Source organism: Desarmillaria tabescens (genome assembly GCF_030435595.1).
Source record: "Desarmillaria tabescens strain CCBAS 213 chromosome Unknown EV420scaffold_8, whole genome shotgun sequence".
NCBI lineage: Eukaryota > Fungi > Basidiomycota > Agaricomycetes > Agaricales > Physalacriaceae > Desarmillaria > Desarmillaria tabescens.
This window is the reverse complement of record NW_026848307.1, coordinates 604566-628014: the sequence shown is the minus strand read 5'-3', so window position 1 is coordinate 628014 and position 23449 is coordinate 604566. Positions and strand designations below refer to the sequence as shown.

Sequence of the window (23449 nt, the reverse complement as noted above, 5' to 3'; positions counted from 1 at the left end):
AACGGGGGTGCGAGCCTTATCGATGACCGCAGCCCATGCCTAACCCGCTCGAAACCGAAGAGTTCTGGGCGGGTGCCGGGCCCGAAGACGACGACATGGACGACCCAGGCGCGGGGCCCTCTGACAAAGGGAAACAGCCCGCTGTCCCGCCTCAACTACCGGTCCAGCGTCCGCGCCAACCAGTGTACCCCGGTGACTACCCGCCGCCGGGGGAAAACTATTGTCTACGGTCACTTCCACGGCCGCCAAACCCACCGGTACCACCGCATATGCCTTCGCCCCCCGACCCAATGCCACCCTGGACATTGGCCGCGGGGAAGGACAACAATCCCTGGAATGAAGTTAAACCGAAATTAATCACGCAGCCCGAGTACTTCACCGGGGAGTCCACCGACATTAATCAATTCCTACATCACTGCGAGATGTACTTTCAGGTATTCCCCCTCCATTTCACCATGAACGACCAAGGCCAGAACCCTTACCGAATTACGTTCGCGCAAGGGTATCTACGAGATAAAGCCAAGGATTGGTGGGGGGACCAGTATTACCGCTACAGGGACGATCAGGGGCACTGGAGATTCCCGACGTGGGCGGAATTCTCCAACGACATCACGGTAGAATTCCGGGAGGTGGCAGAACTCGCGATATGGAAGTCTGAGTGGAAGAAGGTCCGCCAATCGGAGTTCAAGACCGCCGTCGAGTTCTTCGCCAAATTCAAGCGACTAGCGCACAAGTGCAGGAGAGTTCGGAGACGAGAAGCAGATGTTCGAAGCGGTGGAAGTGGCGATAAGGCCGACGGTGCGGAAGACGGTTATGCATGGGGACAACGAGCGCCCCACAACCTACGCACAATGGAAGGCGTGAGTCCTAAGGATCGACGCCAATTACCGATATGACGTGGCCCAGGGCCTCGCCAGTAAGTCCTCCCTGAACCAAGGCGGCTCGGGTCGAGGCAATCAACAACAATTGAAGGGTTCTAGTGGCGATAAGAAGGATTCCACGGGGACCACGTACGGTGGTGCGGGGCAGCCCATGGAGATCGACAAGCTCCGATCCGACAAGCGCTGCTTCAAGTGTGGGAACACGGGGTGGAGCCCGAAGCATAAATGCCCCACCGACAAGTCGAAGTGGATTCCCGTCAAACTCCCACCTCGTAAAAAGCCTAACGTCGCCCGCCTCCGCCAATTACTTGCTGAAGCCGAGAAGGAAGAATTAGGATCGGATACCAAGATCGAGGAAGTGAAGGACGAGAAGGAGAAGGAGTCGTCAAAAGACAAGCCGGCGTCGAAGTAAGCGATTCGACGACGTCGGCAAAGGACTTAGTTTCGCCTGGTGCGCGCTCTTGTACTACTAGCCGGACTTATACTACGTATGTAGGTACCCCGTATGAACAATATACCGCTTTTTTCGCCGCATTACCAGGAGAGCAGACTACGAATGAAGAATCGCAAAACGCCAACGGCATAGGAGGGGATTTCCGCCACTCTGCGCAGCCTGCGCTCAGTACTGAACCCCTAGGGGCCGTCCGAGCTCAGGAACCCCCGGCTCACCGCACAGGGAAAGCCCCTCGAGGGCAGAGCCCCCTAGGTCGAGTCCCGACTGCACCCTTGACGAAGGGAGGTCACCCCGGAGAGGGAGAAAGGTCGACAACCCAGCCTGTTGGGCCTGTGTCCCCATATGTGGAGGCGTCTGTTCTAGCAGGAAGCGTCGGAAAAGCAGCTGAGGCTGGGAACTCGAGGGACCACCTGCCCCTAGTAGCCGAGGGCAGTCCGGTGGCCAACAGTGCAGACCCCTCGAGGGAGCCAATATGTGTGCCCCCGTGAAGGGTTACCCGAAGTACCGTCGGGTCCAGGAAGAGCAGTAAGTACGGATCAAATGTGGAGGTTACAACGCCGCGCACAAGCGCCCGAGGCCAGGGCCGAACACAGGGCAGCGAGCCCTCCTCCACCACCTCGACTACCAAAGGCGCCCAAGTGCCGCCTCGGGACCTTTCTCATCCCGGTGACCAAATGCCACTTCGAGGGAAGACGCCTTCGGTTTCTTTGGAAGAAGTGGAAGATGAAGAAGCCTATCTACGGTCCGACATACCAGTACGATCAACACGGAAGGAGTTCTCCGTGACCCCTGTTGCGGGGTCCGGATCTGCGAAACGAACCCCTGTTCAAGACACGTATTACGAACCTTTTGGACCGCATTGGACCCAAAGAGCGCTGCGCCTCGCCACTAGTGAGGCGGCCGCCTTCGCTACCCTTCGTCGATGGGTTCACCCTCGTCGAGTCGAAGAGATAACGGTAGAATTGTGGGAGGCCCTTCGGGAGCAACCTGAGACGGCTGCTGAGGCTCGAGATAAGTGGGAATGGATGGAAGACCTTACTAAACCACCCATGTACATACGAGGGAGAAAGGGGAGGAATGTATCCATTACCGTGCAGTTAGAAACCCTGGACACCCGCGAGACCCACTCAGTGAAGGCGTTGGTGGACAGCGGGGCCACCGGTAGTTCCGTGGATCGCGCCTGGGCCCAGAATCATGCCATCACCCTTAAAAAGGCGGCCTGACCCGTTCCGGTATACAATGCCGATGGAACCTGGAATAAAGGGGGCGACATCACGGAATATGCCGAAGTGCGATTATGCATCGGTGACCACGTGGAACAGATCGAACTTGCCATGGTGGACCTAGGTTCCACGCCCCTATTTCTAGGGCATGACTGGCTGCAAAGACACAACCCGATCATCGATTGGGATACTGGAGCCGTTACCTTGGCTCGTTGCGCATGCCGAAAAATCCCATTCTCTCTCCCGGATACGGACCCTACGTCACGATGGGATGAGTACGAAGAAGGGGACACCATCCTAGTAATCGATTTTGAGGAGGCCTTCCATGTACGGGCCATGGGGACTAAAGCCAATGAATTAGCCGCCCAGGCCAACGCCCGAAAGACTACCAAGTCCTTCGAAGAAATAGTCCCCGAAGAATACAGGGAGTTTGGGGACGTGTTCGCCAAGGAGAACTTCGACGAACTACCACCCAGAAAACCCTGGGACCACGCTATTGAGCTGGTACCCAACGCCAATGCCAACCTAGACTGCAAAGTCTATCCCCTCAATCCAGCCGAGCAAGAAGAGTTGGACCGGTTCTTGGACGAGAACCTTTCGACTGGGGCGGATTCAAGCCTCTAAGTCTCCCATGGCCTCCCCCTTCTTCTTCGTCAAGAAGAAGGATGGAAAACTCCGTCCGGTTCAGGACTATCGCAAGCTTAACGAGATGACAATCAAGAATCGTTACCCATTGCCGCTCATTGGGGAGCTTATGGACCGACTCAAGGAGGCCAAGTACTTCACAAAGCTGGACGTACGGTGGGGGTACAATAACGTAAGGATAAAGCAGGGCGATGAGTGGAAGGCGGCGTTTCGAACTAACCGCGGTCTCTACAAACCCCTGGTGATGTTCTTCGGACTCACCAACTCCCCAGCTACGTTCCAATGGATGATGAACGATATCTTTAAAGACCTCATCACGGCTGGGGAAGTATCCGTCTATCTCGACGACATCCTGATCGCTTCCAAGACCAAGAAAGATCATTGACGCATTGTACGCGAAGTACTCAAGATACTTCGTGCCAACAAATTGTTCCTAAAGGACGGAGAAATGTGAATTCGAGGTTGAGGAAACCAAATATCTAGGCGTACTCATTAGCGAGGGCAAGATTCGTATGGACCCGGTGAAGATTGCGGGGCTTCTGGACTGGCCAGTTCCATCCAAGAAGCAGGAGTTGCAGTCGTTCTTAGGCTTCTGTAATTTCTACCGACGGTTCATTCGGGATTACAGTAAACACGTCAAACCGCTCACCACGTTGACCGGAAAGGTGGAATGGAAGTGGGGGGACGCTCAGCAGAAGGCATTCGAAAAGCTAAAGGAGCTGTTTCGGGAAGATGTGGTGTTGACTATCCCGTTGGATCAAGGCAAGTTTCGTGTGGAGGCCGACTCCAGTGAGGGAGCAATTGGGGCGGTCCTATCCCAATGGCAGGAGGAGAAATGGCGACCAGTCGCCTTTCTCTCCAAGTCGTTGTCTATCACTGAACGGAACTATGAAATCTACGATAAAGAGCTCTTGGCGATAATGATCGCGTTAGAAGAGTGGCGCCAGTACCTTATGGGCACGCGGGAGGATTTCGAAATTTGGACAGATCATTCCAACCTTCAATATTTTCGAAAACCTCAGAAGCTCAACCGACGACAAGCCCGATGGGTGACGGAGTTAGCAGAATACCAATTCACCCTCCATCACAAACCCGGAGCCCAGAACCGAAAAGCAGACCTCCTATCGAGGAGAGCGGATCATGACCAAGGGAAAGGAGATAATAAGGATGTGACGATCCTAAAACCTGAGCACTTCCGTGCCCTGGTCATGCCCACCGCCGCAGAACTTCAAGAGAAAATCCAGTTGGCCACCCACGACCCTCGAAAGTGGGATCGTGGCATCTCCGACTCTCTTAATCATGAAAAGGGGGTCTTTCAAGACCAGGGACTACTTTGGTACGACGGGCGTGTCTATATACCCCAAGATAAACAATTGAGGGGCGAAATCATAGCCCTACGACATGACCATATAACCACGGGACATCCGGGAGTGGAAAAGACAAAGGAGTTAATCCTACGGGATTATTGGTGGCCTCGAATGCGTAAGGATGTGGAGGCCTACGTGAAAGGGTGCGAAGTCTGTCAACGCACAAAGATGGATTGCCGACCAAAAAAGGCGCCTCTCCACCCCAACACGGTGCCAGATCGCCCATGGACTCATATCTCCATCGATATGATCACTAAACTCCCTGATTCAAAAGGGAACAACGCCATTTTAGTCATTGTAGATCGATTTTCCAAAACCATCATCCCAATTCCATGCACCGAGGAAATCTCGTCCCTGGGATTCGCCAAAATCTTACGAGACTATGTCTATGTGCCGTATGGCGTCATGCCAGAAAAGGTTATCTCAGACCGGGGGACAGTTTTCGTTTCCAAGTTCATGAAAGAATTCTACGCGCTTCTCCAGGTCACAGGGAACCCGTCCACAGCCTACCACCCTCAGACGGATGGACAAACTGAGAGGGTGAATCAAGAAATCGAAAAATACCTCAAGATGTTTGTAGCCTACCGACAAGACGATTGGAGCGAGTGGTTGCCCCTTGCGGCATTTACTCACAACAATCGAAAGCATTCCGCCACCGGTTTCTCTCCCTATAAGGTCGTCTTTGGCCGGGACGGGGAGGTCATTAAAACCGCCCAACGTCGAAACGCGGTACCAGCTGCTTCCAAGCTAGTTCAAGGAATCCAGGAAATCCAAAACAAGGCCCGGGAATCCCTAGAACGAGCCGCGGAGTCAATGAAGAAAGCTTATGACAAGCACAAGGGGGAGGCACAAGAGTATCAGGTGGGAGATAAGGTTTGGTTGGATTCCACCAACCTAAATCTTCCTTGACCGACGAAGAAACTAGGAGACCGACGAGTAGGGCCATTCGCAATCGTTGCAAAAAAAGGAGCGTCGGCATATGAATTGAAGCTTCCCGCGAAGTGGCGAATTCACAACCGGTTCAATGAATCCCTGTTAACTCCGTACCATCCTCCAGAATTCATCAACCAACCGCGTCCTGAAAGGCCGCCCCCAGAGCTCGTTGATGACGAAGAAGAATATGAAATCGAGGAGATCGTCGAAGAAAGAGACCGAATCATCGGCCGTGGACAGACTCGCCGTACCATCACCGAATACTTGGTAAAATGGAAGGGTTACCCAATTGAAGAAAATTCCTGGGTAAAACGGTCGGATATGGCCAACGCCGAGGAACTCGTTAACGACTACGAGGCCCGTATCCAAAAAATTACCTGGACCGTGAACGCAAAAGGAAAGACGGTCGGAGTCGACGACAAGATACCTCGAAACTTGCCAGTCAAATACCATGACCCCGACACGCCATGTGTCACCGACATTGAAACGGTGTATTCCTCTGAGTGTACCAATCCCAGACACTCAGACGCCCAACAAGACTCTTATGCCTCTTCCGAAGTCATCGATAATATCGACATTTCCAGTGGCTGTCCTGACGAAGAAGAGGAAATTAATATACGAAACCTCCAACGCATAAGAGAAAATTGGGACTCGGATACCAATGACGACGATGACACGGATGACGACACCTGGTCATTCCATTCGAATTCACAATATTCATCCTCAAATGACGGCAACAATTCAAGCGACTCATCCCAGACGAGCGCAGCCTAGATAGGCCCTTTCTTACGGTGTAGAAGGGGATTTCCACTGCTCAATCACGAGCACTGAACCCTTAGGGATCGCGGATCCCGACAGACAGTCGAGGCCTAACTGGCGCAAGGTGGCTCTAGGTCCCAAAAGATACTAGAGTCCAGGAGGAGACGGGTCAGAGGCCGAACACAACGGGTGACTCTTAATGGTGTAGCGGAGGCTCAATCAATCCTGTTTTAAAGCAGAAGGGAGACCCTCGACTCGCTGGTGTGGAAGGAAGGAGATATATTCTCATTCGGGACAAATGAGTCTTAAGGAGGGGGTAATGTTACGATTATTCTTTTCTTTTTCCTTTTCTTTTCTTTTCTTTTCTTTTCTCTTCCTTAGTCAGCTGGATTACGTGGTGCGCGATCACCACGGACTGACTGCGCAGTAGTATTTTTAGAATACTCACGTGTATTTAAGTAGAGCCTCAGCTGGTCTGAACCCCAGCTTCGGCTAAGGTTTAATCTACCTAACATCGAACTCCGTTCTTCGTGACTATCTGTCCCCTTGACTTCGTCGCCTTTGGCTTGTTACAGCGTCGTCTACCGAAGTGCGAGTAGCGACCTTAGCACGATCTAAGTCGATAGAGTTAGTGGCTAACATAATGCCTGCTTGAATCATCCATGAATGCTTGCATGAAGTAGACCAATGTGAGAAACATATCCACGAGAGAACACGATGTCGTTCTGGGCAACGTTGTACCAGATTGTATCGAGCCATTGATAGTATGGGTGGGACGTATCGTGAACAGAGGGCCGATGAGGAATGGCAGGAAAGTGGCAAAATCTTTCATTGAAAAATTGAGGAACGTGGGTGGGATCGTGATGTCCAAATCGGCCGTCTTCGTACAAACACACTTTGTGTATATTCGGGGGATGGGGGATGAACGTATTGTTGGGAGTGGTAATGAAAACATGTTCTTCTTCCATGTAAGTCCCAACGTGACCATCATTGATGCTTAAATGCCCTGTAATTATATCAGAATAAGTGACAAATTTAGATGATAGTTTTAGCCCACGTACCTTTGTACTTTGAAGAAAACTTAGTGAGGTCGCCAAGTCGTAGCTCGGGGGAGAATGACATTGTGCTATATGTCGAATAGACCAAGCTTAAGAAATTTAGTTCATGTCCGAAGGTAGGAACACGTTGAAGAGGCTGGCTGTGGGCACCTGTGGAATAGTGAGCGGGCTAAAAGGCGAACCTCAAAAACCCACACACACACTCACACAACTACACAAACTACAATCACCCTCGTAAGTTCTAGGGGGAGCGATTATTTCTAATGCGATCCAACTATACTTCAATATCTCAAAGAGTTTCTCTTATTCCCCATGCTCTTAGCGAAGCTAAGCTTTCTCTAATGACCTCCTAAGTCTAGGAACTTTTTACAGGAAGGTCGTTCACTGGCGTGACGCAACCTTCAAGGCAGATTTGAGGTATAATACACAAGGGACACTGATCCCAACAGAAACAGCGGCAATACATGCCGAAACTTTAGTGAGCTCGCTAAAAGAACACCACAGGCAAGCACTGACTTAGCCCGCTCGCTACACAACTGTATGTAGGGGTTCTCCAACTAACTCCCGCAGGTTATCTCGACTCAAGAACACTTCAGAAGTGCTCGGAAAACAGATTCAGAAACGGAACTTCGAACAGAACTGACACGGAACAGACTGAAACAGAACAGAACAGAACAGAACAGATCTCAGATTTCCACTTCAACACATTCTCCGAACAGACTTATCACACTTAACAGAACAGAAACAGCGTCACTGATTCGTATTCACTCTGACTAAGTTCTCAAAAGTCTTATCAAAAGGGTATCTCGTATTTCTCTGAGTGAGCTCGCTAATTCTACGCACAGCTCGAAGTCACAAACTGATCCTTTGTTACAGTACCGCCTTCAACGTGTGCATGGGAACTCAGGGGCTCGAAACTTGGCCTCTACCTACTGTAACCAGTCTACTTATACTACAGGGGAATTAGAATTACAAACGTCGCGCAGTACCCAGACTCCTACATGCGTAGCACGTTGCCACCGCTGCCTTACTGAGCATCCGAGTCGGACTTCCCAGTTTTAGTCTCATTTCTATAGTGAGCTCGCTAAACGCGTGCCAAGAGGTGCTCTCCCGACACCCGCGGGCGTGTTCTCTAGCGACCAACAGGTCTAGGCGCACAGAACTATCAGTTCTGGCGTATGTCGTTCAGGACTTCTTTCTTGGATTCACAGAGGCTTCTTGTAGACACGGCAACAAGTGAGTCTTCGAACAATGGGACTCAGAACAATGGAATGTGGGCTCGCCGACTTTGGCCGAAGCCCATTGCCCAAGCTCGTGCCGGTGATATCTGTCAGCTCGCTTAAGGATTTCCCCAGATTTTCAGGTATGGCGCATCACAGTTAGTGAGCGCGCTAAGTGTTCTCAGTGCCAGTGCAATCTTCAAGGTTTTATCTAGCTCCCGCGAGTGTGCTTGCAAGTTAGAGCCTAAGGCATTGGGTATAGGGTTTGGCCTTCTCATCACGCATGCCCGTCAGGTACAGTGCTGTGACTAAGTCCTGTTTAGAATCCCGTTGCTTCTTATGCCATAAGTTATATTCCATATCATTGCACCACTGTAGCATTAGTGTCGACACGTAGTTTTAGTCCGCTCGCTCACTATTTCTCAGTATGCATGTAAAACACTCTAGATTGCAAAATTACACACGTAAATAGGCTGCAGTCGCAACAACGTACATTAACGATCCTTGATTCCTTGTTCTTTGTCAAGTTAGGTGGGCAGAAAAGATACACGTCTCATGCAAAATTTCCTATGCACCTGCCGATACACGTCTCGTGTATTGGCTACACAAAACACTCTCGTATTTTGTGCAGTAAGGTACAGCCCAGTGCCTTCATCATTTGGTTCTGAATCTGCTATAAACTTGGAGCAATTTAGCATTTAATAAAGGTGACAAGAAAGTGTAAAGGACATGAATTACCTTGTTAACGATACTTGTAGCCGATGCGGTACTTAGCAAAAGAATTGGACATGCAGTTGACTGGAGCAAAGCAATAAGACTAACTTAGCGTCAAACAAATCGATGCATCACGTGCATCTTCTGATGTCAGCACTCGGTTACAGGCGTTACAGACCCCTCGGATTGTCACTCGTCACTCTGCCCCCTTACTTGGCTCTCTTCGTCTTGCTCTATTTCTTATCCTCTCCTGTCTTCTCGATCTCTATCTTCGGTTCTTCTGTAGGGGTGTATTGACGCAATGTCAATGCGGAGGCAACGTTTTGCGTGATGCAAAATGGGCTCGGATTGTCTGACGTGATGTCAGATAATCCACCTGCAGAAGTGTCTCTGAAGTCCACTGCAGATTTCATCTGGTGGTGTCAAACGCCAAAGACGTCAATAATGCCGTGCTCGAGTAGATCCCCACAACTGTCGACACTGCATACCAACGACAAAAGCCAGTTCGAAACATGAGCACCCAAATTTCTCGACAAGAATGATTCAAATTCGACCTGGGGATAGAGGGCAGTCGCCCCAAAAGACACTGTGGTCCGTCTGCTCTGAGATGCACTGCTGCATCAACACTGATGTGGTCGATATAGGTTTAACCGCTTGACGTGGAGGTATGTCGAATAGTCGACCACAGGGCTTCATTGCGGCTGGTATGGAGAATGGCGAGCTGGCATTGTGAGATCCAGCGAAGATTCTTTCTGGTGCTGGGTGCGTTGCATGGCTGGGCTTTTTGTTTCCTGTTTCCTGAACGCGTCCTACAACAGCTCCAGCGAGTTCCTCATCCTGCAGAATACCACCATACCGGGCAGGTCAGAGCGTTAGACTTTAATCCTCTGCAGACTCACCTCTTGTCATCCGGTGCCATTAATGGAGAGGTTCGTTGTAGTTGGTCGATGTAGCTGCTTTCATTCTGATATTAGTATAGGTTTGCATATGGGATCTGAAAGATTCTATGAAGCCGTATGCCCCAACGCCTGGATCTAGGAGCACAAACTTGGATGAGATTACCTCGGTCGCATGGAATCAGCAAGTCCCATATGTCCTCACTGGGGCGAGCATGACCGGCTACACCGTTGTCTGGGATCTCAGAGGGAAGCGCGAGGTCGTTGCTCTGGCGTACGGTGGTGGAGCTGGAATGCTTGCAGGCCAAGTCAGTGCGACGAATGGCCTTGCTGTTGGTGGACGAAGAGGGATGAGCACCATTGCCTGGCATCCAGATAACGTGCGTCCTATCTCTGATTCCTTAAACAGTTTTCTCATTCTATGGTTTAGGCTACGAGACTTGTTACAGCATCCGAGGACGATTCTTCTCCCATCATCATGGTCTGGGACCTTCGCAACGCATGCGTTACTGGCCATGAGAAGGGTATCCTGTCGCTGTCTTGGTGCAAGCTACCGAGCACGTCAAACTGGACATTCCAAGTCGAATGGTGCCCTCGTAACCCAGACCTCCTTGCTACTGCCTTCTTCGACGGCACCGCCGGCACTCATTCCATCCAATCGAACAACGAGCCCGCCACTACTGCCACACCTGCACCCGCCGGTAACGGTGCTGATATATTTGATTCTGCCAGGTATTCACAGACTCAAAGCGGCACCCTTTCACTGAAGCAGCCCCCAAAATGGCTGAAATGTCCGGCATCCAGCTCTTGAGGTTTTGGTGGAAAGCTGGCATCGGTGTCTAATCTTCCTTCTGCGCAAGGGAAGCACCACAGTGCCATCATCCATCTCCGCAAAGTTGTCACAGAGCAGAACCTGGTTGTAGAGGCTACGAAGTTGAAGACCGCCATCGAAGGAGATTCACTGAAGTCATTTGCGCAGGAGAAGGCAGATGCGGTGGCTGATGGACAAGAGGCTTGGAAGGCGCTGCTGAGCCTTTTCCAGGCTGATTCTCGGGACGAGTTGGTCATGCTTTTAGGGTTTTCCAAGGCGGATATTGCAGCTCGTGTTGTGGAGGCAGTGGAGAAGCTCAAGGTCATGAAGCAATCGTCGGAGGAAGAGGTTGAGGCTGAGGAAGATGATGGCGAGCTGAAGACTCACGAACCCATGGTCTCGTTCGCTGAAGAGCATACATTCCATGTTGCTACCGACGACGATCCTTTTGGTGGGGCTGTTGAAAAGACCCCCTCAGAAATCAGCGCCGACGCTACCTCTGATGGTAACCGGCTGACTGATATTGAGTCTACTACGACGGCGCTTTCTCTATTTGGGGATGATGGACCCAGAATGCCTCAGCGAGATGTTGCAGGCGCAGACTTTTTCAGCAGCATCGGCCTCTCAGGAGAGAGCATACCTCCCATCGACGTTCCTCATACAGACTATGGAATCGACTCGTCGGTTGCTATGACCATCGGTTCTGGACCTTCATCGGTGACGTCTGAGACGTCGAAGAGCAATACCTTCAAGATCTATCCTGCAGACAAGTCTGAGACTGATCGTCTGGTCACCAAGGCACTCGTTCTTGGAGACTTTGACTCTGCAGTGTTGTTGTGTCTCTTCGGACCGATTCACAGATGCTATCCTCCTCGCACCGAAGGGAGGACCGGAGCTCTTACAGCAGACCCAAAAGACGTACTTTGAATGTCATACCAACATCTATCCCTACCTCCGACTTTTCCAGTCCATCGTCACCAGCGACTTGTCAGATATCGTTCAAAATGCCGACCTCCAGGAATAGCAGGAGATCTTTGTGGTTATCTGCACGTTTGCGAGCAAGGAGGAGTTCCCCAGCCTTACTGAGCAGCTTGGCCGGAGACTGGAGTTCCAGTTCGCAGTGTCCAATGCGTCAGGATCCTGCGCAGGTTTCTCAGTTCTGCAAGTATGCTATCTTGACGCTTGACGTATTTGGCTGTGGTGAGGTTGGAGAGGATTGCTAGTATTTGGTTGGAAGAGATGGCTGAGCAAGAGTCGGTGCTGTTGGTGGATGCAAAGCATCAGGAAGACTCGTATTATACAGATCATGCACAGGCACTGCAGTCCTTCATCGAGAAGGTTACGGTCTTCCGGTCGGCTACGAAGTATGTCAACAGTGACCTCCAGCAGAAATCGGATATCAAGACGTTCAAGCTTGCTAATCTGTATGACCGGTACTTTGAATACGCAGCGCTTCTTGCTTCACAGGGTCTGGCAGAGGAGGCGACAGTGTTTTTGAAGCTGATGCCTAGTGATTATAAAGGGCCTGGTTATGAAACTAATACGAAGTTGAAGGCAGTCATCGAAGGAGACTCAATGAAGTCATTTGCGCAGGAGAAGGAAGATGCGGCGCTTGAAGAGCGAGAGGCTCAGAAGGTGCTGCCAGGTCCGGATTCTCGAGATGAGCGGGGAGCTTTCAAGGCAGATATTGCAGCGCGCATTGCGCTGCGGTTGGAGATTATATAGGCACAAGGGATACTCATGTCCAAGTAGGGTACAGCAGAATCCGACGCTATTTGGAGACCGGAATTGGGAAGTAAGTAATTTTGAGGCAAAATTGAAAATCTCTATTAACGGTCTTTTAATTTTTGCAGGACTCCATAGAATATTTCAGTGAAATTGTAATCTATCTAGAAACAATAGTTCGATATCCTTTGGTACTATCCACGTCTGCATATGAGAGGATATTCCTTGGCCTTACCTTGACATGTGTCAGCGATTCTAGTCAGAGCTGATTTCTTGACAGCATAAGATTTTTGCCCGCGTGTCGGTTTTTTTTTCTCTTCACCTATCTTTTTTCTTCACTCACCATGTCTGCAGCTTCAAATGTCTCGACCACTAAACAGCAAACAATTGAACAGTTACTTAAGGTAACGCCCTTTCTGCATTGACAAGACTAAGTACTCACATAGTTTTGTACCAGACAATGCAGGCTCTCAAGCTTCAAAACCAGGTGTTGTCTCAAGAAAACTGAGAGCTCAAGGTCTCCTCCACCTCGTCATCTGCTGCTTCCAACTCTGTTTCTGGCCCTGTTGCTGCCGATTCCTCCATTAAAAAGGCTAAGGGCCTCGAGAGATTACTCACAGCTGCCGAGATCAAGGATGTGCAGTACCAGGCAAAAGCACTCGTTGTGACCTGCAACGTCTGGTGGGACAAATTCCTTCCATTTGGATACCCCCGGGTTGAGAGTGCTGCAGAGCTAGCTTGCTACCGTGAGGAACTAAAAGAGCTAAACAAGCTGGACACCACGAAGCGAAAGCTTGTGCTGAACTGGAGCTCAAAAAAAGTAGATGCAGAGAGACAGATCTCTCTGCTATGGATTGTCAAAGCCCTTTATAGAGTCATACCAGAGAAATTCCATGACATGCTGGAAAGCGGATACAGTGGAATGGAAAACATGGTGAGTCTACCTGTTATGCTCTTTTTTCATTTGAAAACTCATGTGAACTCAGATGAAAGCCGCTGCGGGCGGGTTAAGATCCACCATGATGCATCACATCCGACAGTCTGCCTCTACAATCTTTGAAGACATTCCCGTTCCCCATACTGTCTTCCATCCGGGGTATGCTCAAGGCAGCAATGAACTCTGTTTGTCCCTCCTGGGATATGACGAGGTTAGGCAGAGGTACAAGCAATGCCCCAAAGTCCTCTATCCTGTTGGAGAAGGTGATGAAGCCAGCGTCAGCCTCTTTCGTTCTCCAGCAATGGTAAAGGTATGCAAAAACTTCTCTCTTTGTATGTACTTATTTAACAATGTGTTCCAGGTTTTAAGTCTCATTCTGTATGGTCTGTCATCCCTTCGTGCTGGAAAGATGATCAGATCCACCAATGGCACACTCTGGAAAATCTTTGCCATCACGCCAGGCACTATAGCTTGTGCTGCGATCATAGTAAGCTCCTCCTCTTGTATATTAGACTCCGCTTACATCTGTTTAGCTTTGTTATCTTCTTACTTCTGATGGTAACTTCCTCGAAGAAGGAGACAAGACCGGCATTCCTTATTCTCAGGATTGCGACTATTACATCCGAATCATCGAGACGACGATATCTCTTCCGTCGACACAGAGGACAATTGATTTTTTCAATCAAAATCTCTTCACTCGAAGGAGAACTGGGGCAGGGCTGGTCATCTCAGAAGCCGGAAAGGATTCCGACTCAGAAGAAGAAGAGATCCTACGGGCTTTGCACCAACCAGAAGCAGACCAGGAGACAGAGGTCAACACATCATTGGAGGATGATAGGGAGAATAATATGTCAGCGACACTGATGCCGCTGCTGACACTCAGGGCAGTTAGGTTTGCTGACCCTCCTGCTACCGGACACAACTACGTTGAGATTCACTCTGATGATGAGCCTCACCCTACCAACATATTTGCTACTAGCTCTGATGACGAGCCCATCACTGCCATAACTGCTGATGCTCTTGGGCATCGCAGTAGCCTAGTTGGTCGGAACAGAGGAACTGAGCAAGGCAATGCCTCTGGGATGGGGTCTAATGCTTCTGATAACCCTTTGCCAGCTGCAGTGAATGCACCCAAACCAAACCGAGGAAGAGGAAGAGGAGGCAAGAAATTCACCTGAGGTGAAACTCGTGGCAGAGGAAGCAAAGCCGGAGCATCTGGTACCCACGGTGGTGTTGCCAATGCCGAGAAAGCCCCAGGGACTCGTCATCTTCGCTCCCGAAGACAGGTTTCTCCGGATGCTATGCCAGCAGCAGTAGGAGGAGAATATGATCTTGATGAGATGTTGGAGGAAGATTTGGAGTACGGTTCAGCGGCTTATGCTTAGTTTACCTGTCTTGGAGTACCTTTCCCCCAATACTAGTTGTTCTGTATTGTATCTACTTCCCCCTAACCGCTTGTGAGCCAGTATCTGTATTTCTTTGCAGTAGTTTCTGTGATTCATTGAAATGGTAGGAGTCTATTATATAGACTTTAGATGCCCACATATATAAAGACCTATTAGTGTAATGGTTAGCCCATGTATTTATTTATGTATTATCTAATATAACTGGAGTTTACTGGTTTGAATCTTGCTTCTTGTATTAACTTAAATGTAATTATTTCTTTGCCCCGTTTCCTCTGTAATTTCAAATTCCAGTTCAAGTCTTCAAAAGTGTAGGGTAATATGAAATAACAATAAATCTTTTTTAGGTTCGACAATAATCGACCTAACCAATTGTAATCCGATTGTAACTGTTTTATTAGGTTGTTAAATTTTAATTATAATACAATTTCAATAGCATAAAAAAGTCCTTTAAAAAAGTACCACTTAAGGCGCTGAGAAGGACAAATTAATCACATTATCAGGAAATGAAAAGCCAAGAGGGGGAAATTCGGCATAAAATAAAATCCCCGATCTAAGGGCCGCTTCAAATAGGAATAATACTGGCTTAGGATGGCCTTCCAATCAAATTCTAACTGAATTCTAATTCCGGACTCTTTTCTCATGATGCGTTAAATGCCTCCCGGCCCGATTTCGTCATTTTTAGCCTTTTAACGCCGTAAAAGGCCGATGCAGAATCTCCGACATAGATCACGTGGCCGTAGTCGCCGCTGCCGCAGATCTGGCCCGGTATAACCGATACCTCTTCCTACCGTTGCCTTAGGCCACGGCGCATGGCTTGCCATGTTAGGGCTGTGGACCCGGCCTTTCCTGATTGGGACCTGGCGCCGGTAACACCACCACCACCCTTGAAGTCGTTAGTGATGTCGTTCAAGGAGCTGAATACCTCACGGATTTTCCCCTGGTCTATTTCCTCTCTCACTCTGTAAAGCCAATGCAGTGTGACTGCCATATTTCTTGACTCTCGTTATCCCGGGTCGACATCATCTGCAGCTGATGTCAGCGAGGCGCAGCTGGTCTGCGACGATCAGGATCGCGGTGGTTTTAAAGGATCAGAGGGAATGTGCGTATTCGCCGTCATTTCGGACTCATGCACTAGTAGATACATAATGTTGCTACGACTGTCGTTACTTACAACGAGCCATCGAGGTCGGTAGGTTTTACTTTTATTTACCTGAGCTATCAGCGGAGATCGCCAATCTACTCAGTTTTCCAGTTTTCCCTCCACGGTCCATCAATCAATGCTATTCTCTTATCTAAAAGCATACTGAATAAAAGCCCAACATATCACTTCTCCGGAACGGCATCTTGCGACGAACTAATTCAGGATTATCTTCCCATTCTGCTGCAGCAACCATTCCATTCCATTCTAAGCGGCTTCAGGGTTAACAATGAATGCGGAATAAGCTCACTGTACCCGGCGCGTGCGCAGACTGAGAGCTGATGATCCGTGTGACCAGGGGTGATACTAATATGCAGGGCCCCAGAGCTGCTGCAGTCGCCGCTTGACTACGTCCTCCATGAACGAGACGGCGACTGAAATTGCGTGGCACGCCCAGGCTACTCGTTATTTAAGTGGTGAGCTCTTAATTGTCTGTGGCGCTCGGAAGACTCATGTGTAAACGTTGTAGGTGCTGGGCTCGTGGTAAGCCTTGGAGTTTTCCGGCCGAACGCTTTACTTCACTACCAATCCCAGGTCCTGCTGTATGACCACATCCTGACATTCCCCGCCGAAGTAGAGCTCATCTGGACAGCACGCTGGTCCGTCCCCAAAGTCCTCTTCCTACTTATCCGATACTTCGTCCCATCGAGCGTCATCATCCACATACACCGTACGTCCCAGCTTTCCTTTGGGTCTGGCTGTCTGTCAGCTCCTAATTGGCTCTCGCAGTATTATCGGGAATAGCCAACTCGCATGTGTCGAATAGCGTAAGTTCCAACGCGGTGCTTTCTCGAAGGTCTTTCATTACTAAGTAACGATTTTTTCCCAGTTGTAACTTTTCCGGCCTGTTGGGATACTTGGATTGATCACTGATGTCTCTCCCCTGAAGCTGCGTAATCTGGTATGACATCTCGGTGATTAGTTTCCGTTTCACATACCCACGCAGGAACCATAGCTAATCCCAAAAACCTTAGTTATACCTCGGCCAAATATCGGTCGCGATTTCAAATTGTACTTATCCCTATAACCACTCTCAAACGCCAACTCACTGCCTTCTCAAGTCCTAGTTCTCCTGCACCTATGGAATCTCTGGGAACGAACCCCGCGTTTCATTTTTTGCACTTTGGTGCTCTTCGTCCTGACTGTGATAGCCAATATGACGTGTACGACCGTCGTGGTCCAAGCAACGAGCCGTATGTGCTTTTCCTAGGCTTCAGACTCCAAACTCTGAATCACCATCTTCAGATCACGTTTATTTCGATCACGATCTCCGTGCCTGCGCGATCAAGGATAGAGCAAAAGCGCCTATGCTCTGGGCTTCATGTGTGAATAGCGGACCATTTTCCTGACCCATTTGACAGTGATTTCGAATTGTGCTATTACAGATATTCTTTGAAGTTATGGCTCTGACAGCTCTGGTGTACAATGCCTTGTCAAGACCAAGATCACAACATACGGACGTCGGGAGGCTTCTGTATCGAGATGGAATAATATACTTCCTCGTGAGTCTTCGAAATCAAGAAACGGCTCTATAGTCTTATACTATTCTACTCAGATATTGTTCTGTAAGCACCCGTATCGTCACAGGAACATCCGATGCTCATCTATACCAAGCACTCCGACTAATGAACCTCTTGCTAGCATCCGTAGCCCCAGTCAGTCCTTCGCCTCACTCCGTTCCCGGATTTTCTAACAAATCACCAATAGGTTTCTCTAGTCCTCTTAGGCGTATTGTAAGTTCCAAAACGACCATTATCGACAAAAGATACTGACAGACATGCAATTGAGCTTTATCTGGTGTAGTACGACGGTAACAGTAACAAGGTTGATCCTCAACCTGCGAGAAATGCGAACTCGAACGGTGAAGTTGCAGGACGGCTCCCGGGCGTCTTGGTGTAATTGAATGTAAACACTACTATTCGTTGATAGAGAATGAGCGATCCCGTTAGAACCTCTGGCTTCTTTCCCCGCCTGTAGCACGCCATTACGTGGGGTGTCTGAATCCATTTACGTTGCTCGGCCTACTTCTGTATTCTCAGCGGCTTCATCCAATTACTATTACGTGCCACGACGCCTCCGACTTTCAGTACATATTTCTCGTCTGTTGGCCGACAAATGGTTATGCTGGCCCGTGACCTGTACTTCTCCAGTGGTCCAAAGTCAGGTCTCTGGTGCTGTTGTTGTCAGAGCCAGCGGAGCGTCGTCTGGAGACTACAGCGCGGCTCGTCGATGATGGGACCGATCAGGTTATCTTCATTTATGCATGCACCTACACCGAGCAATAGACGACAAAATCTCATCTCGCCCCGCTGAGCGGGGTGAACGGAAATCAGGGTCAATTACTGTATTCTTTTTTCCTTCCCGCCACCGAACGTCAAACCAGCTGTTTATCTCTACGTTATATCCGACATTGGTTTTGTGCACATCCGTGGCTCTTGAAAGCTCTGGAGAATTAATTACTCGTCAGCCTGCGCCTTTCCCGAGATATTGCCAGTGAGCTCACCATTCCTACCCGCGCCATCATCTACCGCGTATACTAGCTCGACCACACTGTCCTGCGATGACGACTCGTCGCCTTGGGAACAACACTATGCTCGACGGTCTGTTTGTAATTTCTTGTCATTGTTCTCGGGTATCCAAGTCTACGTGCCCGATGTTCACTCTCTGTGAAGCAGCCACTTCAGTTCCCATACTTCCCAAGGAGGAAATTGTGGTGAAACCTGTTCAACCGCCAATTCGACATTCCCTTCAGTGGATGCCGTCCAATGTGCCTGGCGAATGTATGTGTTACAGACAGGCCGAGAAAGATAGGGAAGGTTTCTCACCTCCAGATGATACCCGTTTACATTCAGTCTCCGTAGTCGCGCCGACTTGAACATGATATCCTTTCCTGCTGACGGAAACCCTGAAGATAGACTCTGCTTGATGTTTCGAACATTGATTTGGGCAGTGTGGAGACATTTCATCTGTGGGATACATTGATCAAGCACGGCCTGAAGGACAGTCAGTAAATCATCAGTGGCAAGTCATCGACAACTGACTAGCACGTTCTTTCCCCCAGCCACCGAGAGTTCTTCCAACACCGAGCACTCCTTGCACAAAAGTCTGAGCGCATCCACGCTTATAAACGCATGTGGCATCTCAAGATGCCGCAGCCTACCGGCATGTTTACTCGCTAGATGATGGACAATACCATCAAACCGGACGTTGGAGGCTACAAAGTTGTTATCGGAGAGTAAGGCGAGATGCTCGATGGGAGAGCTCGTGATCACAGTGCGTATCCATTTGCCTAATCGATCGGCCTCGTCGCGACTCCATGCGGGTGAGTAGTAGACAGTGAATGACCGGAGGTTGGGTAAGAAGGGAGTAACAGGTGAACGGCGTAGTTGCTGTAAAAAAAATCAGCCTAAAGTCGCGAAGAACGTAAATGACGAACCAGATAGTATTGTAATGCCACAGATCGTAATTGGAGTAGCTGCGACAGAAAAGAAAAGACGTCTTCATCCGTAAGAGAGTATGATAGTCCGAGTGAAAAGGCGGTGATGTTCGCAAGCTGCGACACAAGGGACTTAAGCACGCCAGGTGTTATGGATCCACAATTGCCCTATGACAGGTATCAGCCTCGCGGGATCAGGTCGAGGTAAGATGGTATAACCTACCTTCAGGTGCAACTCAGTCAACGTCAAGTCGGCCAGCCATGATGGCAACGCGTCTAATATCGCTCTCGTTGGATCTTGTAGCACCAAAACATTAATCCCCGTGATTTGTACTAGCATCGGCGTCCTCGGTGCATCCATACATGAAGAATTGACCGCGAGATGAGATAGGTAAGGCAACGACTTTAGAGCACCCAGGATATCTGTGAAGAGGTCTTCATGGTACATTGTTGGTGTCAAGCGACAAGAGCGCATATTCACGAAAGACTGAATGGCGTTAAGTAATACCATCGGAAACTGATTCAGTGGTGGTGGTCGCGGAGAAAGGTATCCTGTAGAACGTCGATGCGTACACAAAGAAGACAAAGAGCAGAACTCACCACTAATTTCCAGCGACATGACTTTTGGCGCATGATGAGGCAGGCAAGCTGAGCTGAACATCGAGGATGGCTAATTCTGAATTCCTGAGATTTCACTACCGGGATAAAGAAAGATACGTACTGGGGGTAGTCCTTTGTCTTTCAAATTTAAAGTCGGACGGAAGGTGGGCGACCAGATGACCTTGGAATACAGAATTTTGGTGGCGAGCTGGTTAAGACTGCGACAGACGAGTGAACAGTTCCTAAGGGCGGCATATTCAGCATGGAGCTCGTCGAGTATACAGCTGAGGACGTCGTCGTTGAGGATGGGATTCATGGTGGTGGTCGAAGGGGAGGAATATCGGCCCGATGTCCGACTTTGGATATGGTCTGTGCGTCGTGGCTCGGAGATATATAAACCCAATCCCGACATCTGAAAACCTTACCACTCTGGCCTTTTGGCTTAGATCAAGTGTAGTATCTGTTCTTAATAGTTTAACCACTATTACGGAGGCACCGCCTCCCGTATTGGTTATCTAATTTTTGCCGCCCTTGTCCTCTGTGCTCTGCTTGCAACACGGAGGCGCGATGACCTTGCTACTGCAGTACCGGCTTGTGTCGTCGGGGGATCCTTTTTTCTTTGTTGTGCACTTGCGAGGACTTCCAGTTGGCGGTCTTTGGGTTGCAGCAAACAAATATGTGTCGAGTTGAAATGTGTTCAATCCAGTGGGAATGTTATTTCAGTGTGATCAGTTTGAAGTACAGTGGGTCACTATTCATGTTTTATTCTATCTGCTTGGGCAGACTGGTAACAGGACAAAGATTCAGAGACCGCAAAATTTTTGGAAGGTCTTGGAGTGTCCAGCCGTTCCGATTCGTAGTCGTCAACTCGGTCGAAGATTTTCCCATTTTTCAAGACGGCGCTTGCATTTAAAACTATTTTGGAGCGTTTCAAGTGCGTTTATCTATTTGACCTATGACCGCATACTAAGCCCGTTGCTAGGCTTACCGATTATAACTCGGGAAAAGAATCTTGGCCCATTGAAACGCAAGTCAGGAAAACTGGAAAACTGGATTGATCGGCCACCTCTGCTGACCTCGGTAGCTCGTTGTAAATAAGGTTACACGTATTAAGAAAAATGGTCAAGAAGATGAGATATGCGATAAAAAAGATGGTAATTGTATGGCTACGGTGTTGGCATTGTTTTTGGTTGAGGCTGGACGTACTCTTCGCAGATGACGATTCCGAAGGGGAGGCCGGGGCGGGAAGTCCGGAGGCCTGACCTGGGGAGTCACCTGATTGTCACTGTTCGGACGGCGTGTCTAAATTCATCGCGAAACACTGGTCTAACTGTCTCCATGGTGCCTCCAGTCGAGCTCGTCGTGCGCATTCTTGCCGAACTCTGGGCTGGCCAATATTCTATCGATGAACAAGTTATAATTTTCTCAGCTTGCTCTCTTGTATCCAAACAGTGGTCTGCTGTGATCAAGCAGGTGAATTCCACGCACTCGTTCATTCCCTTCTCCTATAATGGAGGACGACTGTATAGCATCAAGTCACTATCCTCAATCTCTCATCCAATGCTCTGCCGTACCATAACTTTCAGGATAGATTATGTGACATTGCCAGGGCTGCTTCGTGCCGCTAACGAGTGCACGCCGTCTGTCGAAGCTAACCGGGAAATAGTATCTACGCTTCGGAAGATGTTCCATGGCCCTAATCCGCCTGTACATGTAACCCACATCTACGTCGACTACGTCGACGATTCGCAAATCCACATCCCCCGCTTCTGGGTTCCCAGGCAAATTACACGGCTAACCATTATCTATCACTATCGTCGTTGCGTGTCTACTAGTTTCCGTCTACAGTATCCCCGCTCCTGCCACTGTGGAAAACCAACCATTAAACCACGAGTCCAGCATCTTACCGTCATGGGAGCCACACCCGTGATCGTGAAGCGTCTTATAGACCCTATCAAGAGGTGGTGATGCCTATATTCGTTGATTACTGATGTAGAAATTGCCGTTTGCTCTTCGATTTCTGTTATTAAAGAGTGGTACGATTTTCCGCGTCAGGATATTGGGCTTGATTTTGTGTATCGGTGTATGTTTGGCGAACGAAGGAACTCTGACTGGTTGCGCTGGTATTACGGTTCACGTTCCGGTCTGTTGTTCTCTGCCTTTGCTGTTTTATGTATGCTGATGACCAGCTTGTTTAGGAATAAGCACCGCTCATAACATACCAATGCTCGAACAAGTCATTCCAGTAGGCTCTGTGGGGTACATCGATCCCTTGTCGAGGAAGTTTATCATCCTATTCAATGCCATTGATCCGACGTCGTCCACGGAGCCACGAATTCATGAAATAGCTTCCCTCCTCGAAGGCGAGACAACAAAACTGATCATAGACCCAAATTATTCTCCTGTTCTGGAGTGGGATTGCAAACGTACACTTTTCAATACGGATGCGCTTGGGGCTTTCATGGAGCAGAGATCGTACGTGCGCCTTTATCTTCTATTCATTCTTTCTCTTGATGGATCCAGGATTTATGATATCCTTGTTGGACTTGGATGCTCCTCCGCAACGCTCTATCTTGCTTTGGGACGAGCTTTTGCCCGGCACCTTATAGGAACTCATTTTGACAGCTGGTTTCTTGAGCACAAACAGAAGATTCTGGATGTATTTGAAGACGATCACCCATATATCCGAAAGGGATTGGAACTTGGTAAAATGTTTTTAACATCGAAATTGTTCGAGGACTTACTGCTGATCCGTCACTATGTGGCAGTCACCACTGCCATAGACTCCGCCCAGTATGCTTGGCTTGCCCATCTTGCCGCCGAGGGTAGAGCTCAATATGTAAATACTACCCAGTTCCTTTGTTGCAGTGTTACCAAGACTCACCCACAGATCCGCTTTCGACTCGATCCGATGGCTGTAAACACTCATGGAAGTGTTTGGGGCGAGTTCTTACCTCCTCCAAGACGATACAACTCTGAGTCTCCTGACATTATGGCTGCATGGGTTCATGTCTCCACTGTGGGCCAATCGCCAAAGACAGTAGAAATCAACTGCCATTCCTTGAGTCTAGCTTGAGTCTGTGACCTGACATAGCACTATTTCCATGAAGGCCACGACTGTTACAATCACATGGTTGCGTGCGTCTCGCAGAGTAGCTCTCCATGGGGTACATCAAATGCATGGTA

General features: G+C 49.2%; 6 protein-coding genes across 6 annotated transcripts; 4 read left to right on the top strand and 2 right to left on the bottom strand.

The window, feature by feature from the left end:
* Positions 1-6918: 6918 nt before the first annotated feature.
* EV420DRAFT_1639127 (uncharacterized protein) lies at positions 6919-7384 on the bottom strand (the record flags this gene model as incomplete). Its single annotated transcript, XM_060476926.1, has 2 exons — positions 6919-7268; positions 7324-7384. 2 exons carry the CDS (start codon positions 7382-7384, stop codon positions 6919-6921), a joined length of 411 nt encoding a protein of 136 aa, XP_060334507.1.
* A 2583-nt stretch (positions 7385-9967) lies between these two features.
* EV420DRAFT_1732137 (uncharacterized protein) lies at positions 9968-12686 on the top strand (the record flags this gene model as incomplete). Its single annotated transcript, XM_060479934.1, has 7 exons — positions 9968-10183; positions 10234-10530; positions 10581-10851; positions 10893-10985; positions 11011-11879; positions 11986-12126; positions 12174-12686. 7 exons carry the CDS (start codon positions 9968-9970, stop codon positions 12684-12686), a joined length of 2400 nt encoding a protein of 799 aa, XP_060334506.1.
* Positions 12687-13030: 344 nt separating this feature from the next.
* Positions 13031-14801, top strand: EV420DRAFT_1639124 (uncharacterized protein; the record flags this gene model as incomplete). Its single annotated transcript, XM_060476925.1, has 6 exons — positions 13031-13090; positions 13144-13173; positions 13204-13620; positions 13673-13933; positions 13985-14110; positions 14157-14801. 6 exons carry the CDS (start codon positions 13031-13033, stop codon positions 14799-14801), a joined length of 1539 nt encoding a protein of 512 aa, XP_060334505.1.
* Positions 14802-16329: 1528 nt separating this feature from the next.
* On the top strand, positions 16330-17403 carry EV420DRAFT_1151393 (uncharacterized protein). Its single transcript, XM_060466101.1, has 6 exons — positions 16330-16643; positions 16697-16710; positions 16762-16897; positions 16957-16994; positions 17117-17128; positions 17295-17403. The coding sequence occupies exons 1-6, from the start codon at positions 16586-16588 to the stop codon at positions 17367-17369; spliced, it is 333 nt and encodes a 110-aa protein (XP_060334504.1). The 5' UTR covers positions 16330-16585; the 3' UTR covers positions 17370-17403.
* Positions 17404-18884: 1481 nt separating this feature from the next.
* EV420DRAFT_1761372 (uncharacterized protein) lies at positions 18885-20579 on the bottom strand (the record flags this gene model as incomplete). Its single annotated transcript, XM_060480658.1, has 7 exons — positions 18885-18998; positions 19053-19220; positions 19269-19616; positions 19664-19831; positions 19887-20215; positions 20264-20333; positions 20385-20579. The coding sequence occupies 7 exons, from the start codon at positions 20577-20579 to the stop codon at positions 18885-18887; spliced, it is 1392 nt and encodes a 463-aa protein (XP_060334503.1).
* A 1022-nt stretch (positions 20580-21601) lies between these two features.
* EV420DRAFT_1639121 (uncharacterized protein) lies at positions 21602-23339 on the top strand (the record flags this gene model as incomplete). The annotated part of the gene is made up of 5 exons (XM_060476924.1): positions 21602-22202; positions 22260-22406; positions 22462-22738; positions 22787-22968; positions 23032-23339. 5 exons carry the CDS (start codon positions 21602-21604, stop codon positions 23337-23339), a joined length of 1515 nt encoding a protein of 504 aa, XP_060334502.1.
* Positions 23340-23449: the final 110 nt, after the last annotated feature.

What these genes read in the sequence shown, in the direction of transcription:
- EV420DRAFT_1151393 (XM_060466101.1), top strand. Translation starts at nt 16,586, where the DNA reads ATGAACGAGACGGCGACTGAAATTGCGTGGCACGCCCAGGCTACTCGT. An exon ending in CGTCATCATCCACATACACC is followed by an intron (nt 16,898 to 16,956) that starts GTACGTCCCAGC and finishes TGGCTCTCGCAG; the next exon opens with TATTATCGGGAATAGCCAAC.